The following is a 15797-nucleotide window of genomic DNA, read 5'->3' as shown; positions in this document are numbered from 1 at the left end:
CCATCACACCAAGTTTTAGCCATCTAGCCCTAGCGGTGACGAAACGTGCTCCGCTAAACGGACGACGACGGACACCACTGTATCGTATAAGCTCCCCAGAGGTGAGCTTAAAAGCAATAATTCTATTATTATTTAGAATTATAATTCAAATGACCTGTTTTTTGTTGGTTTTTTGTGGGTTCTACTGCATAAAGGACTGTTTTTGCAAATTAGGTCATTGCCAAGGCCTCATTAACTGAATGCCCCGTGACTGAGAATGTATTTAAATAAATTACGATACACATAACATATCAAAAGGTTTCGCCCCTGTTGTTTCATTCACATTTCGCGCCAAAATGACGTAAGCTACCGAGCTATTTTTAGACGCGTGGACTGGGCGAAACGAGTGTGTCGCCACATCGAAGGCCGAAAAAACATGTTTGAATCAAATATCGACGATGCCAAGCAAAACACTGTTGTTTGAAAAAATCGAAACATTGAACGAAATCAACACCTTTTGAGTGCTTTCCGACCCAATTTCCGTGATCACATTTGCTTCCTCAGCAGTGAAGTACGCCATGATGCTTTTTAAGTGACGTCACGCAATCTTGCCTCCAGGAATATTGGGAATACGCATGTACAGCAACAGCAGCGCTTTCAGCGGCCACGCGTCCTGGAAACCAGGCCAGCTATTTCTGTCAATTCTCGGAACCGCTATTTATGACACACGAATCCCTTTTCCAATCACAAACGGGTATGCCTTCCCGGGAAATCAATTTCATGAATATTAATTATCCGATGCTAATCGCGGAGGGCACATAAAAGGAAACGCCTGAGGCCGGGAAAACCCCGGGGATTCCATGGTTTTGGGCCAAATTCATGCAACTTTGGGGTGCAAAATGACACATTAATTTCGCATCAATTGTACGAGCAATCTTTATGATTGTAAAGTATATGTCTTCGAATCAATAAAACAGTTTCTAATGGGAAACTTTATCGGTTTTAATAATGCCTTTTGAGGGGTGTTTTGTGCGTGTCCCCCGCTCCATGAATAGAAAATGCATTGCGCTATGTTGTGCTACACTAGATGGCGCCACCGTTGGCTCCGTAAATGAAACAAACTTTTTGATATGTCAGCCGATGTAACACAGTGTAGAATGACCTACCTAAAAGGAGCGCTCCAGCAGTCTCAAATATCGTTGCCAGTATACAAGCCTGTATCAGCGTCAGCACCTTTGCCCCGACTGAAGTACCAAATGAGTTTGCGACGTCATTAGCACCAATTCCAAATGCAAGAATGAACGCTATTACAAAACCAGTCGTGATCATCCATACTTCGTTCGTTGGTATGCCACCAGAGTACGACGTGGTCGAGATGGTGGTGAGGTTTGAGCTCAGGGTCATTGTAGACGTCATTCCCACTGTATAAGCCTTAAACAAATAGCACCAAAAGTATCAGTAAAACCATCAAGGATTACACTTATAAAATATCTCAATAAGAATTGCGTAATTGGAGCGTTGGTATTCCCAAATCTATCTTGTCACAATGATAAATGAGCCCCTCGTGACAATAGTGGTCTATTCTAAAACACCCGGTTAGAATATTTCATTTTCATAACTGATAATGTATATAGCCTCGTTTTCACCACAGAAGTTTTGGTGAAACAACCCAAACCGCTTGGGTTGGTGCAAAATGTGGAAGCATTTCAAAAGCATTTCAAACCACATTATTCGATATTTAATTTGAGAGGTTTTAGAAAAGAAATTGATACCCCACTGTCGGTATTTAACCGCTCGTCTGGAGCTAAACTATTGGCCAAAACCTCGGCTTGGTCGACATTTTAGCTCCACCCTCGCGGTTTGGGTGAAACTAACAATACCTCCAGTTCAGCATCAATTCCTTAAACTCCACTTTTGGTAGTTTTGAGAAAACGCCTGACAAAGTCTAGAGGTTACAAAAAAATCAGCTGACCATGATTATCATCTTCATTGGCACAATTTGAAATCTTGGGACTTCCTTTGTCTTGGCCCAAAAATCCATTTTGTATAACCGTATTCAAAATTTTGATAGATTTTTTCCCACAATTTGTGAATTTTGTGAGTATGACCACTCTTTTTCGCTAACCACTTTGGCATATGAACTATCAAGTCATGTAATTCATCATAAAAAACAACTTTGATTACCTAAAATAAACCAGTTTAGAAAGAGAAAACATCGCACTGTCTACGGATACGGGATCCATAAACAGGGATCAAAAAGCAATTCATAGACCAGTCTTGCACTGACAGTTTAGCTCAAATAGAAAGTGAACAAGCATAGCGTTGAATGTCCCCCGTCGCTGTTGGGTGTTTTTTGAAAAATGTGCAGTTTGAATCCCTGTGGTGTTGTTGGCTGTCATTGACTGAAGTTTATAGTTCAGTTGGGTGTCCCATTTTAGGGATTTCAATCATTTCAGTCTGAAATTCAGCTAGGAAATTTGGGGGAGGAGTTGTAAGGTCTAATCCTTGGTAGCGTTCCTTACATGGGGGGAGGGGGTCATTTTGAAAATGTGGAAGAGGCATGCTCAGTTTTAAAAAGTAAATGGTGTGGCAGTGGAGGGAGGTTTTATACAGTCTGTATAAAATCCACTTAGTATGGAAGCACTGAGAGGGTGTATGAATTTGGGCCTATAAAGTGTACTCCTGTACATTTTGGTAATAAAATTTTGTATGGGGGGGGGTCTAAAAATCCTAATTTTGATGTGTACATACCAAATGGATGGTTGCTATGCCATCTGTAATTAAAGCAGAACTTAAGGAACAAAAACAGCAGATGTGATAGAGTACCAGAATTTGTGGTGGCATTGCATTTAACGATGCGTAGGATATTGGAAGAGACTCACTGTGTCTATGGATTGAAAGGACTCGAAAGTCACTGGTATGTATCAATCTATGAAATTTCATTTAAATCGGGGTTGTCTGATTCTCCAATGCATTAGATCAAGTAAAATCGTGAACTTGTCACCTGCGACTATCGATGGAACATGCATATTGTGAATCTGATTTAAATAGTTTCGAGAGAAAAAAAATCAGAAAAAACAAAAGTAACCAAAGAAAAAAATGGCTGTTATAACAATGAAATTTGTCAACACGTCATGTATGTACATCAATACACTGCTACACATGATTTACTCATCAAATCAGCATGAAGCGTGGTAAGGCTACTGGTAACACTGCACTGCACTGGTTTTTCGGCCCTTGGTAGCCAAGTCGAGAATCGAACTCGGCCGATTCAGTAACATGACACATCAAATTTCAATCCAAAATATTTTGTCGTTTAGAAGTTACAGAGCAGAAGGGAATTTTCATGATTTTCAGGAAGTGCCCCCTATGGGGTAGAAAAATGTATGAAACTAAAAACCCGAGAGATATATCGTGTACCTTTGTTAGCCTAGTCTACCATAAAGATTTGGTGAAGATCAGAGAAATATTCAGTGAGTTCTAACACTTCATGTGTTTTTTAGTTTAGGACCACTGGTGGCCAAATCGAGAATGAAACTCGGCCGACTTTTCGTCGCGACAGACCTTTGGGCCACCCTCTATCAGCGCACAAAATTTTAATCCAAAATATTTTGTCGTTCAGAAGTTACAAAGCGGAAGGGAATTTTCATGATTTTCAGGAAGCGCCCCTATAGGGCAGAAAAATGGATGAAACTAAAAACCCGGGTGATATATCGTGTACCTTTGTTGGCTTAGTCTACCATAAAAATTTGGTAAAGATACTTTGTATTTTTGGTTTTGGCCCCCTGGTGGCCAAATCAAGAATCAAACTCGGCCGATTTTTCAACGCGACATACCTTTGTCTTGCCCTCTATCAGCACAGCAAATTTCAATCAAAAATATTTTGTCGTGCAGAAGTTACAGAGCGGAAGGGAATTTTCATGATTTTCAGGAAGCGCCCCTTTTGGGCAGAAAATGGATGAAGCTAAAAACCCGGTTGCTATATCGTGTACCTTTGTTAGCTTAGTCTACCATAAAAGTTTGGTGAAGATCAGACGAATATTAAGCGAGTTCTAACACTTCATGTGTTTTTCGGTTTAGGACCACTGGTCGCCAAATCGAGAATGAAACTCGGCCGACTTTTCGTCGCGACAGACCTTTGGCCCACCCTCTATCAGCACACGAATTTTCAATCCAAAATATTTTGTCGTTCAGAAGTAACAGAGCGGAAGGGAATTTTCATGATTTTCAGAAAGCGCCCCTATAGGGCAGAAAAATGGATGAAACTGAAAACCCGGGTAATGTATTGTGTACCTTTGTTAGCTTAGTCTACCATAAAAATGTGGTGAAGATCAGACAAATATATGAAGCGAGTTCTAACACTTTATGTGTCTTTTGTTTTGGCCCCCTGGTGGCCAAATTAAGAATCAAACTCAGCCGATTTTTCAATGCGACACACCTTTGTCCTGCCCTCTATCAGCACACCAAATTTCAATCCAAAATATTTTGTCGTTCAGAAGTTACAGAGCGGAAGGGAATTTTCATGATTTTCAGGCAGCGCCTCGTATATGGCAGAAAAATGAATGAAACTAAAAACCCGGGTGCTATATCGTGTATCTATGTTAGCTTAGTCTACCATAAAAATATGGTAAAGATCAGACGAATATTAAGCGAGTTCTAACACTTTATGTGTTTTTGGTTTTTGCCCCCTGGCGGCCAAATGGAGAATCAAACTCGGCCGATTTTTCGACGCGACACACCTTTGGTCAACCCTCTATCAGCACACCAAATTTTAATCAAAAATATTTTGTCGTTCAGAAGTTATATAGCGGAAGGGAAACGTGCGTCCTGCGAGCGGCGAGCGGCGCAACATATATTTTGCCCACTACTGGCCAGGCCGGGAATCTGACCGGGATGATTTTTAGTGGGACACATCTTCAGATGTCCTTCACTCCTTCCACCAAATATGGATTAAATTACTTGAGTCGTTTAGAAGCTGTAGGGTCGAAACGAGCACAAAGTTGGTACCATGTACTAATACCATGTCCCACTACACAAGCTCCGGGGGGGGACAAAAAGCAGTGCCATCTATTATATCCTCAGTGGAACTAAATTCAAAGTAGACCATTATTGCACGAAAAGATTTCACACTCGGGATTTCCGCTATAGGTCTAATTCAAACATTTAAAAAAGTGGAGTTTAGGCCACCATTGCGCTGAGGGGCTCAAGTTACAGAATATGAACAGAATTTCTCAACTAATCATCGCTTGGTGTTTTAGATTGATAAAGGTTATTTTATCACAAGCAGAAGTATTTACCTTGTAAATATTTCGTCCTTACACTAAGGATTTCTTCTGTACACTGACTGACAGAGGTAGCACTGCTGACGTCAGCTGGCCTCCGGGGTTAGAAACCGGAATAGTTTAACAACCCGGTGTAAAAGAAATGCAAGTCCCCCCGGAATTTAATTCCGCACCTTTTGTGAAAGTGAATAGAGTCGCCGAGTTCCTTTGTTGAAGATTATGTAGCTAACCCTAACCAAACCATTAACTACATTCGTTGACAATTATACACAGCTTTTGTATTGGGTCCTGCATTCTACACGTCCATTCCTTTTAAACCGGAGGCATCTACCGCTGAACGTTCCAACACAGGCCTAGTAGTCCTACCGTGCACTCGAGGACTCAGTGAAAAAATGGCGCGCATTTATAACAAACACAGGATGCAACTTGTCTCAAAACCGGGGTGCACTATCAGGAATTTACTCGTGGCACCAACCCCGGAGGTCAGCTGACGTCAGCAGAGCTACTTCTGTCAGTTAGTTTACTGAAGAAGTCCTTGGTGTAAGGAGGACATATTTACAAGGTAAATACTTCTGCTTGTGATAAAATAACTTTTATCAATGTGTCCGAGTGGTATTTTGGCTGCAGTAAATCTCTGTCATGTACTCAATTACAATGTACATAGTTATGAATAAAGTAAATACAGATAAAAAGATTAAAAGAGAAAAGAAACTAGAGGCTTGGCTGCCTGAATAGCTACGCTGGCGGAATTTGATAGCAAGAAATGAGATGAATGACAAGAAAATGTAGCAAGTAGTATATGCGAGTACCAGAATGTAGGTTTATGGTAGATAGGGAGATGTGGACAGACTAGATGGAATCAAGCTTAGACAAATGTGGACAAATTCATGAAGGGGGTTCAGCTTATAAAACAGCGTTTAACTACTGAATAGACAGATTCAGGTCCTTCATGTAAATATTCACAGAATATGAATAGGCCCTATAACTAACCAGGGAGAAGTTACACACGTCTAATGAATTTGGCCCCTAGGGTGGATGACAATTGTGAAGGTTTTATTTGAACTGCAGTTAATGAAGTAGTTGAGGGATTCTTTTGTCACATCCGCTCTTCAAAACCTTCAGTGCTTTTGCTCCAACTGTGTTTAAGCAGGCCAGCGCAAAACTGCTCTTTCAATACCTTTAGTTTGATACCATTAACGCGACTGCCTTCCTCTGACGGTGTTCAAGTTGTTTAGTGAGTCATAAAAGTATATCAGGGTAAACCAACTCTTAAACACTTTCAGTTTGATATCAAACACAGATGACAAATCTCGCTGTAACCGTACCCAAGTAGGTCAGTTGGTAATGAAAATGGGTTAAAACAAACCAACTGTTCATTATCTTTAGTTCGATGCCAAACACAACTACTTTAGCTATAACAGTCTTAAAGTAGGGCAGAAGGTCATAAAAGTAGGTAAGTGCAAATCTCTCCTACATTACCTTGAGTTTAGATTAGTTCTTGTGACACTGCCCTATTCCCTCCCATAAGGCTACAATGGAGTCTCTAGATTGTGACATGAGGCATGATGCCGTCTCTTACATCACCCTCTCTACTCTCATATCAATCAGGCTACAATGCGGTATCTTACTTGATTGTGACATGAGGCATGATGCCGTCTCTTTCATCACCCGCTTCTCTTATATCAATCAGGCTACAACGAAGTCTTACTTGATTGTGACATCAGGCATGATAACGTCTCATACATCACGCTCTTCTCTTATATCGATCAGGCTGCAATGTGATCACTTACTTGATTGTGACATCACCCTCTTGTCTCATATCATTCAGGCGACAATGCGGTCTCTTACTTGATTGTGACATGAGGCATGATGACGTCTCTTACCATACCCCTTGCCTGACCTCTTCTGAAAAGGTGCTTGACTTTCAGTTGCAAGTTGCGGGACATTTTCATGTAGAAACAATTTGGTTTCCTGGTATCAAATGATCAGACGCAGTGCCGTCTTTACACAGGCAGACAAACTAAACATAAAGGACTCCCATTGCGCCGTGGATAATTTATTTTCTGAGGCATTACCCTCTCTCTCGACCCAGGGTCGAGCGCAACAGTAAAGGGGTAGGAATTTTAACTCGACCTAAGGTCGAGCATGACACTAGTATAAGGGTTAAAGGTTGCTTGTTCAAGATTTTAGGTTTAATAGGCAAGCTTTAATTTTTAATATTATGATAAATAAACATTCAGAGATGCCTATTCAATTTCAAGGCATCTTTATTCAATCAACTTGTATAATACAGTAAAACAAGACCAAAACGTGAACGACAAATCAGCTAAGATACAGCGTCTTCTTTTCGATCCTGTTAATCTCATGGCTGACTGGTTGATTGGTTTCGTTTCACCAGTTCCACAGCATGCACAGCAACACCGCTTTGCCAGTGGAAACCACCGGAATGACTCGTATATTATAGACTGCATCATCCTGTAAACATGAGAAAAATAGCACTTTGTAAAAAAACACCATCAAAATAAGATATTTATTATTAACATTCCCGATTATGTTACAAAAACAATGAGTAGTCTGTGCTGATACGCGAAAACCGTGAGAGGACATACAACCCTGTATGGCTTGCTGTTCATGTTGGTGGTAAGGCAAAACATAACTGTACAAAAAAAGATCAAAACATTTGTGAAAAACTAGTGAACTGGTGGGGGGGGGGATAAAATAATGTTAAAATTTGAAAAAGTTGACCCTTATTTACTAACGTTCACTTTGGTAGAGTTTGGACGCATGGCTTGCAATGCATACTTTACTTCCCTGCACATATGTTGCAGTAGGGCCATTTAGACGGCAGGCGAAAAAACCACATTCGGATCGGATCCGGATGCGATCCGATTAAACCACATTCAGGTCTCGAAAATTGCGCGCATTTAGACGATCAGCGCAATCCGGGCTCATCTTGACGCATTTCTATAGCTTTGGTACTCTCCAATACCTGTAGGTTGTGGAGGTGTAAAAAAAAGGTTTGGTACTTGCACCGCATTTCTTCGCGGAAAATTTCGCGGGATCGAACACATCGCTATCCGTATACCGATCTCCCTTAGCCATAGCTTGATCGAACAAATCGCAAATTAGTCTGTGAAAAAAACACTTCAACTCACAATCTCACTCTCCGCGCCAAAAACACAATTCTCATGCAACGCAAAACGTTTCAAGTACCAACACACACGTTAGTGCGCATGCGCCAGGTAGAATGAATCCGGATTGGGTATCCATTTGGGTTTAGACGACGCTCTTGATCTGGATGCATCCAGATTAAAACTACCTCGATCGATGGTTTTCTTTTAATTTGAATCCGGATCCGGACATTGATCCGGATCATTTTGCATTTAGACGAGAAAAATTTAAACCGCATTCGGATTCAATCGGATCGCATGTGGTTTTTTTCATGTCGTCTAAACGGCCCTAGTGTATTGCGTTCATGTACCGGTATCGGGTATGTAACTGTAATGTATGGTAAATAATGTAGGCCCAGTTCATGCAGCTCCTCACGGTTTTCCGTATCAGCATAGACTGAGAATGGCAGTTTTATTGTTTGTTAAAAATACCTCGCAATTCCAGCAGACTACTTCATCGCTAATATTTGTGTACTCTGACCAGTGTGAATATCAAAGGTGTACGATATCATTGTTATTTCGACAAGAAACATGAGAAAACGTCAACTTATTGTGAAGCGGTCCGCCATGTTTGTTCATCTAGCGTTCGGGTTTTTTGTTTTGATTACGTCGATGATTTTTATAAATACAAAGAGGCTATTCTTATAACAAAGTTTTGTCTGGATTTCAAAATCATTCTCCTGTAGTTGGTTTATTTATGTGTAGTAGACAATTGTGAAGTATTACGATTATTTCATTCTGATGATTGGGAAGAATTTTTTTGCAACACCGTTTTGTGAATAAAATGTACTATGGCGTTTATGTGTGTTTTGATCTTCGACTTCGACTCAATGACTGAGCAAATTTAACGAGACAGAAAGCCAAAAACGGTCACACTTCCTTTGTAAACAAGCTACGGGAGTCATTCTATAATACTAAGACTTTTCAAATAACAGTTGTCAGGGCCAATTGTACCTAGCACATCAAGAGAAAATACAGAGAAAACTCACCCTGGATTTTCTGTCAAAACGTCTACGGTCTACCGAACGTAGATGAACTGAGCGCATGAATCTGGGTTTCTCTACGTGTCTTTTATCAGCAATATTAATAAGAATTAGACAAAATAACCCCACAAAACGACATGGTCACATTGAGAATCAAAATATAGGGAAATACCACTTTCTAACTGCTCATTATGAACAATTTAGATTGGAACTATGTTTTGAAGTGAACGTACACACTCTGTATACATTCGCAAAACGGCCATCACTTAATCAGCCTCGGCTGCAATGCATTAGGGCAATGACTTGTGTGTAGCGCGTTCAGTACATTACAGAGGTAGGATCGAGGCCGTTTTGCGGCTTTTGACCAGACGACAATTTCCAGCTTATAACTGCCAATTACTGCCAATTACGTGGCGTTTAGTCTTTCTGCTGTGAATAGCTATAATCCTATCGAAACAAGAGTTCAAAATATATGTATCCTGGCACATTTTCTGGCCCAGCTACAGCAAATACGGATGAAAATGCAACTATTTTGCTGGAACTACTTTCGGCCAGCTCCAGTACAAACCATAAGCTCCGCTGGAAGCCAGCGTAGCTAAAAAGAGAAAATGTGTCGGTAGCGAATTCGATATCATGTCGTCTGCTTCATAGAACCAGTGTACCGCAAGGAGGCAGGAATATGTTTTTTGCTTATATCGTACAACAGATTCTACAGATTTACTAAACTGGTGCGTTACAAAAATTGTGTGCGTGGCGCAACGTGAAATACTGTATTTAGATACAGGCCTAGAGGCCTAAATAATAAACTTGATCATGGCACATGTTCATCAATTGGACGCACATTAGACATTTATAATTTCAGTTAATTCCCCGTAATTAGACGTTCCATTCCCAAAGTCTCGCATCCTCAAAAGTTCACTAATCTGTTCAGCAATCGTGTTTTGTCTATGTCTATTATTTACCATGTTAATTTCTCTAAGCATGTCCTCAGTATTTGGTATGTGATCCCTCTCTCAGCAATATTTGTAAAAAGCCAACTGAAACTTCTACCCAATGAGGACTGGTGAAACATAATCTAACATACACATTCTTAGACATATTCATTCCCGAAATAAACCTAGCATATTAGCCCTTTCAAAAAATCATTAATCATGATCAACACTCTCCGACGATGCACGTTCGGAAATATTAATAAGGAAACATCCACGTGAACGCCTACTCCATTGTTCGACTTCGTTATCAGGAGGTCAAACAATGCGATAGGCGTTCGCGTTGGCGTTTCGAGGAATTTGCGAAAACTCCCTATTATCCCAAGATGATCTTTCCTGGTAGAAATGCCAACCCTTGTCCCCTCAAATAAAATTTCCCGTGATGGATCCTGCGATCCAAACAACAAGAACCTGCTTTTTGACGCCTTGAAAGATATGCATGATTCGATAGAAAATTTACTTGTAATTTTAAGCATTGCCTTTAACCCAAATAAGGTTAGAGACAGCAGGATTATATCATCGGCATAGGCGAAAGAGCCGCAAAAAAGTGCCTACATGGCAGCTTTTTTTAAACCGTCCGAAAGTCATCAAGGTATATTCCAAAAAGAATTGGAGATAAAACCCCTCCCTGTTTGACGCCATTAGTACATGTAACCAAAAACTCAAACGATATGTGCTCTCTCCACTGAACTTTAACACGCTCTAGGTTATAAAGATTTGCTGCAAACCTTGCCGCTAATGGACACAACCCTTTCTTTATCAATAGACAAATAGTTTAATGAAATGGACGCAATCAAAAGCGTGACTGGCGTCAAGCATTACACAATACACCGCACTGTTATAACTGTTGTAATATATATATATGTATATATGTTTATTCGTATAAGATTACAAAATCAGATACACTTGATGACAGTGCAGTGCTTAGATTACATGGTGCAAAAATTTACAATTCAACTGACAATTGTTACATTTTGTGTCTTCTCCGCTGGGAAAAAATAAAAATCACATGAATCCAGGGTACAGCTATGAAACGCAAAGAAATTCTATCATATCCGAAATCTCGTCCTTGGATAATAAGGGGTGTCCATAATCCCGCATGGAAATTAACTCTCTAATTTGAGCACCAATTTACATTGCCGTCATTTTCAGCGTCATTTAAAAGTCCAATGCTGATGCCAGCTTTAACTAGCTCAAATTTGGACTTATTGGCAACCCTACTGATGTAATTTAAACTATTGCTGAGAGGCGAGCCACTCCCATTTACCATTAATTTGGCATCCGTAAAGTGACATACAATAAGTCTTGAACAGTGCATACTTGACATCAGTGCTGGCATGATAAAACTGACAAAGAAGAAGATTGCTCCTAGCGTACAGGTCATTGATACTAGACCGTATCCGAACCCGGCCGGAATCCGGCCCAAACGAAATTCCCAAGTGTAGCTCACTTTTGTTGGGTGTTAAAACATTACCACTGAAAAATACCCTAATAAGCCCAACATTCTGAAGGCCGAACACCAACAGCTTACTTTTAGCGGCATTGAATAGTTCATAACTTCGTTAACTTCCGTTCTACACGACGCCGTGGAGATACCATGCTTGAAACCAAACTGGGCATCAGACGTTTTGCATACGTTTTTGTACTTGTTTAGGATAATATTCTCCATAACTTTACCAATAATGCTGCTTAAGGAGATTCCACGATAGTTATCCAATGCATTTAGCAACTTTCTGTTGATTTTAGGAATAGGTAATACCCTAGATTGAGCAAAGCCACCCGTACATTACCCATGACTCATCAAAGAGCTTAGAAAAAGAGAGATGTACACATTTAACCTATGCCCTCCATTTATAAAACGATTAGACGCTAACTTCGGATTACTTTCATTTTTTCCTCGTTTTAACCGCGGTTCCCCACTCTCAACTTCCTGCACTGATATACTATAATTTTCACTGCACTTTCCATCGATAGTACAGTGTCTAGCAATGTCAACATTGATATCTCCTTTCAAATCATTCACTTCATTAACATCGTATAAAACGGAATTATATAACCTCTTAAATAGATTACCAAACAGTTCACAACTAGCTTCCCTGCCCTTTTATCATCCATGTAGTTCGGAAGGACTTTGTCTGAACCTTCGACTTTTTTACCGCTCTCCAAAATTCACTGTTATCAAAAAAAGATTAGTTCAAAAAAACTTTTCACATTAAAAACAACAGAAATATAGCCTTTCTCTCGGCAGCTGTAGATCAGGAGTCTAGGTAATAAAGGTACAGGAAAAAAGGTACAGGAAAAAAAGGTACGGAAATAAAGGTACAGGAAATAAAGGTACAGGATATAAAAGTACCGGATATAAAGGTACTGGATAAAAAGGTACTGGAAAAATAGGTACACAAAATGGCATAAATAGGTAAAAAAGGTACACATTTAAAAAAAATATCATTTGAATTCTCTTTTTTTCTATTCATAACTTTAACTTTATTTGTTGCGTAGGCATTGCATAGGCCTTAGAAATAGGTATATCAAATTTCCAGTATACCGTTATGGTTTTCAATAGTGAAAACACGGCTATCAAGATCATGATGATTGTAAAGATTCTAGGACAATTCCCTCTGCAAAAGGGTTAACTGATACATGCTAAATGCTAAATGATAAATTAGCTACGTGCCTGGCCAATAGGTCTTAACAGGCAAATTATTAGATTCATGACCAAACACAAGCTATTTAGGGAAATTGGCGAGAATCTTAATGTGAAATGCCAGGTAGGATGCTTGGTGCGCCCCCCCCCCCCTTCCCAAGATCCTGGATCCTCCCTAACAAGAATACGACTCGATAATTTTGAAATTTAAAATAACATGAATGTAGTTATTACCAAAAAAAACGTCAGCTCCCCTGTTGGGCAACTTCTTCCATGAATTTTCCTCAAATTCATTCCGTAACAAAATTGTCCGCAATGTATTAAATTATTTTAAGGCACCACCTTAGTCACAGAAGAAGAAAAATTGGCAAGAAAAGATTAAGACATAGGCCGAGTCTGAACCAGTTGAAGAGAATAATATTCTTTTTAAAAATTGTGTACCTTTTGTACCTATTTTTGCCATTTTGTGTACCTTTTTTTCCTGTACCTTTTTTCCAGTACTTTTATTTCCTGTACTTTTATTTCCCTGTACCTTTATTTCCGTACCTTATTTTCCTGTACCTTTTTTTCCTGTACCTTTTTTACCGTATACCGTAGATCAGACACCAGTCTACTGATTCAGATAATTCTTGTACCACTGAGCTGCATTGTCTGTGTGCGTGTAAGGAGCTGGTCAAAGGTCGAATTGTGCAATCTCTCATAACAAGGGATAAACAACTGACAATTGGCTTATGTCATGATTGACTTGGCTAAATAAATCGAGGACAGAATTGTCAGGCAAAATTGCCAAATCATATACTGGATCCACTCGCCAATACGATCCCAAGCCCGACATTACCCGATTTGTAGCACCGCCTCGATTGGTAGAGTCCAAACAGTATTGGATTTTGGTTCGGGCCCAAAATCAGTCAGGCACCTCTCCAACCCCTGCCCATCAATCAACATGCTACAGAAAACTCGTTCTCCTGTTACAGTCCAGAATGTAAAATCCAAGATAGCCGCCTGGCAGTCATATTTGATATTGAATCGGGCATAAATCAGTAGGTCACCTTTTCCACCCCACCCCATCATGTCACAGAAAACGCCAGCCATTGGGGCAACTCGTTCTTCAGTTACAGTCAGAGATGTTAATACAGTATGCCCCCTCCCCTGGCAGCCATCTTTCATGTTGGATCGAACCCAAAATCAAAAGGCGACCTCTCCCATCCTACTCCATCATGTCGTAGAAATTCAAGCCCAGCAGGCGTCTCGTTCAACAGGATCTGTACGGCATGCCTACCAAACTCCCACATCCCAGGCCCACAGTAATATGAAACCTATCCGACCATCTATCGGTGAGAAATTACACTTTTTATGTTTTTATATAACGCCCCCTAGTGGCAAAACTGGGCCTGATTTAAGGTAGAAGTTGATCTATGAGTTGCTATTACCTAAGTACTTGCCATAACTATTTCAGCAAGTTGCGACCAATATTAAGCGAGTTATCACACTTTTTATGTGTTTGAATAGCGTCCCCAGGTGGCCAAACCAGGAATGATATAAGGTCGAAAGTTGGTCTATAAGTTATTATCATCTAGGGGTACATATGTTCAGAAATTGGGATCAATAGATGGCAGTGGTTACGAAATGTGAACATGGGTCCTTAGGGAACCATCCTTTGGATTGTAGCAAAAACTATCAGGCCGACATTTTCTGAAACTCGCATGGATGACACCATGGCTCAAAATATTAATTATGGTACAACAATGAATTGAAATTGACCTAAATAATTTATTTTGTCTTGCTTTAAACTCAAAAACGAATGTTAAATAGAGGGAGCTTTGCATTTTTAACATTCCACTAGTATTGTCATGACAAACTCCTTAAGATAGTGATAATAATATTTTTAACATTTCCATTGGGAAAGAGCCCAAAAATGTCCTCAAAGCATACTGGATCCACTCACCAATAAGATCCCTAGCCCGACAATATCCGTTTTGTACTCCCGCCTCGATGGGTCGAGCCTAAACAACCGGACATAATAGTAGGCCTTTCGCAGCCATAAAAGGGGTGGGATATATCTTGTCTTCGTTTCTTCCAATTGGTCTTTAATTGTAATATGAAAAGTTCCGCTGCAGAGTCATGACTATTCATGACGATTACGTTGTTAACTCTTGAATAGATATCCCACCCCTTTAACAGCTGCGAAAGGCCTACTAGTGTGCGACTGTTTAGACTCTACCCATCCAGGGGTAGGCGGTGGTACTAATCGGGTAATGTCGGGCTTGGGATCGTATTGGCGAGTGGATCAAGTATATGATTTGGCAATTTGCCTGACAATTCTGTCCTCGATTTATTCAGCCAAGTCAATCATGACATAAGCCAATTGTCAGTTGTTTATCCCTTGTTATGAGTGCTATTGACAAGATTACCTTGATCATGGGCTCAACCACTTCTTCTGAGGGGTTCAAGCAGTGAGGTTTATGAATGAACTCAAATGAAGTTAAATGATTTGTTTCCCTCAATCGATTCTATGATTACCACTTGTTCCCCCAAAGCGGGGCAAAGCTCCCAAAGAAATTGATTAGGTCAATTTTAATTCATTGTTTTACTGTAGGTAATTATGTTTTGGACCATGGTGTCATCTATGCGAGTTTCAGAACAATCGCCCTGGGTAGTTTTTGCTACAATCACAATCCATGGGATGGTTCCTTAGCCCCTTTGGCCGGCTATATGCATCCTAAAACTCAATGTCCGAGATTGCACAATTC

General features: G+C 40.1%; 1 protein-coding gene across 1 annotated transcript in view; it reads right to left on the bottom strand.

The window, feature by feature from the left end:
- Positions 1-15797, bottom strand: part of LOC135502719 (sodium-dependent phosphate transporter 1-A-like) — a 149966-nt gene that overhangs the window by 133880 nt on the left and 289 nt on the right. The window contains exons 2-3 of the mRNA XM_064795692.1: positions 2731-2753; positions 1146-1410 (exon numbers count right to left, since the gene is read on the bottom strand). Of these exons, the coding sequence (XP_064651762.1) occupies positions 1146-1395 (250 nt within the window). The 5' untranslated portion in view covers positions 1396-1410; positions 2731-2753. The remainder of the gene's footprint in view (positions 1-1145; positions 1411-2730; positions 2754-15797) is intronic.

The sequence above is a fragment of the Lineus longissimus genome, chromosome 19 (assembly GCF_910592395.1).
Source record: "Lineus longissimus chromosome 19, tnLinLong1.2, whole genome shotgun sequence".
Lineage (NCBI taxonomy): Eukaryota > Metazoa > Nemertea > Pilidiophora > Heteronemertea > Lineidae > Lineus > Lineus longissimus.
The sequence above is the reverse complement of the archived record's forward strand: the minus strand, read 5'-3'. Positions and strand labels throughout refer to the sequence as shown.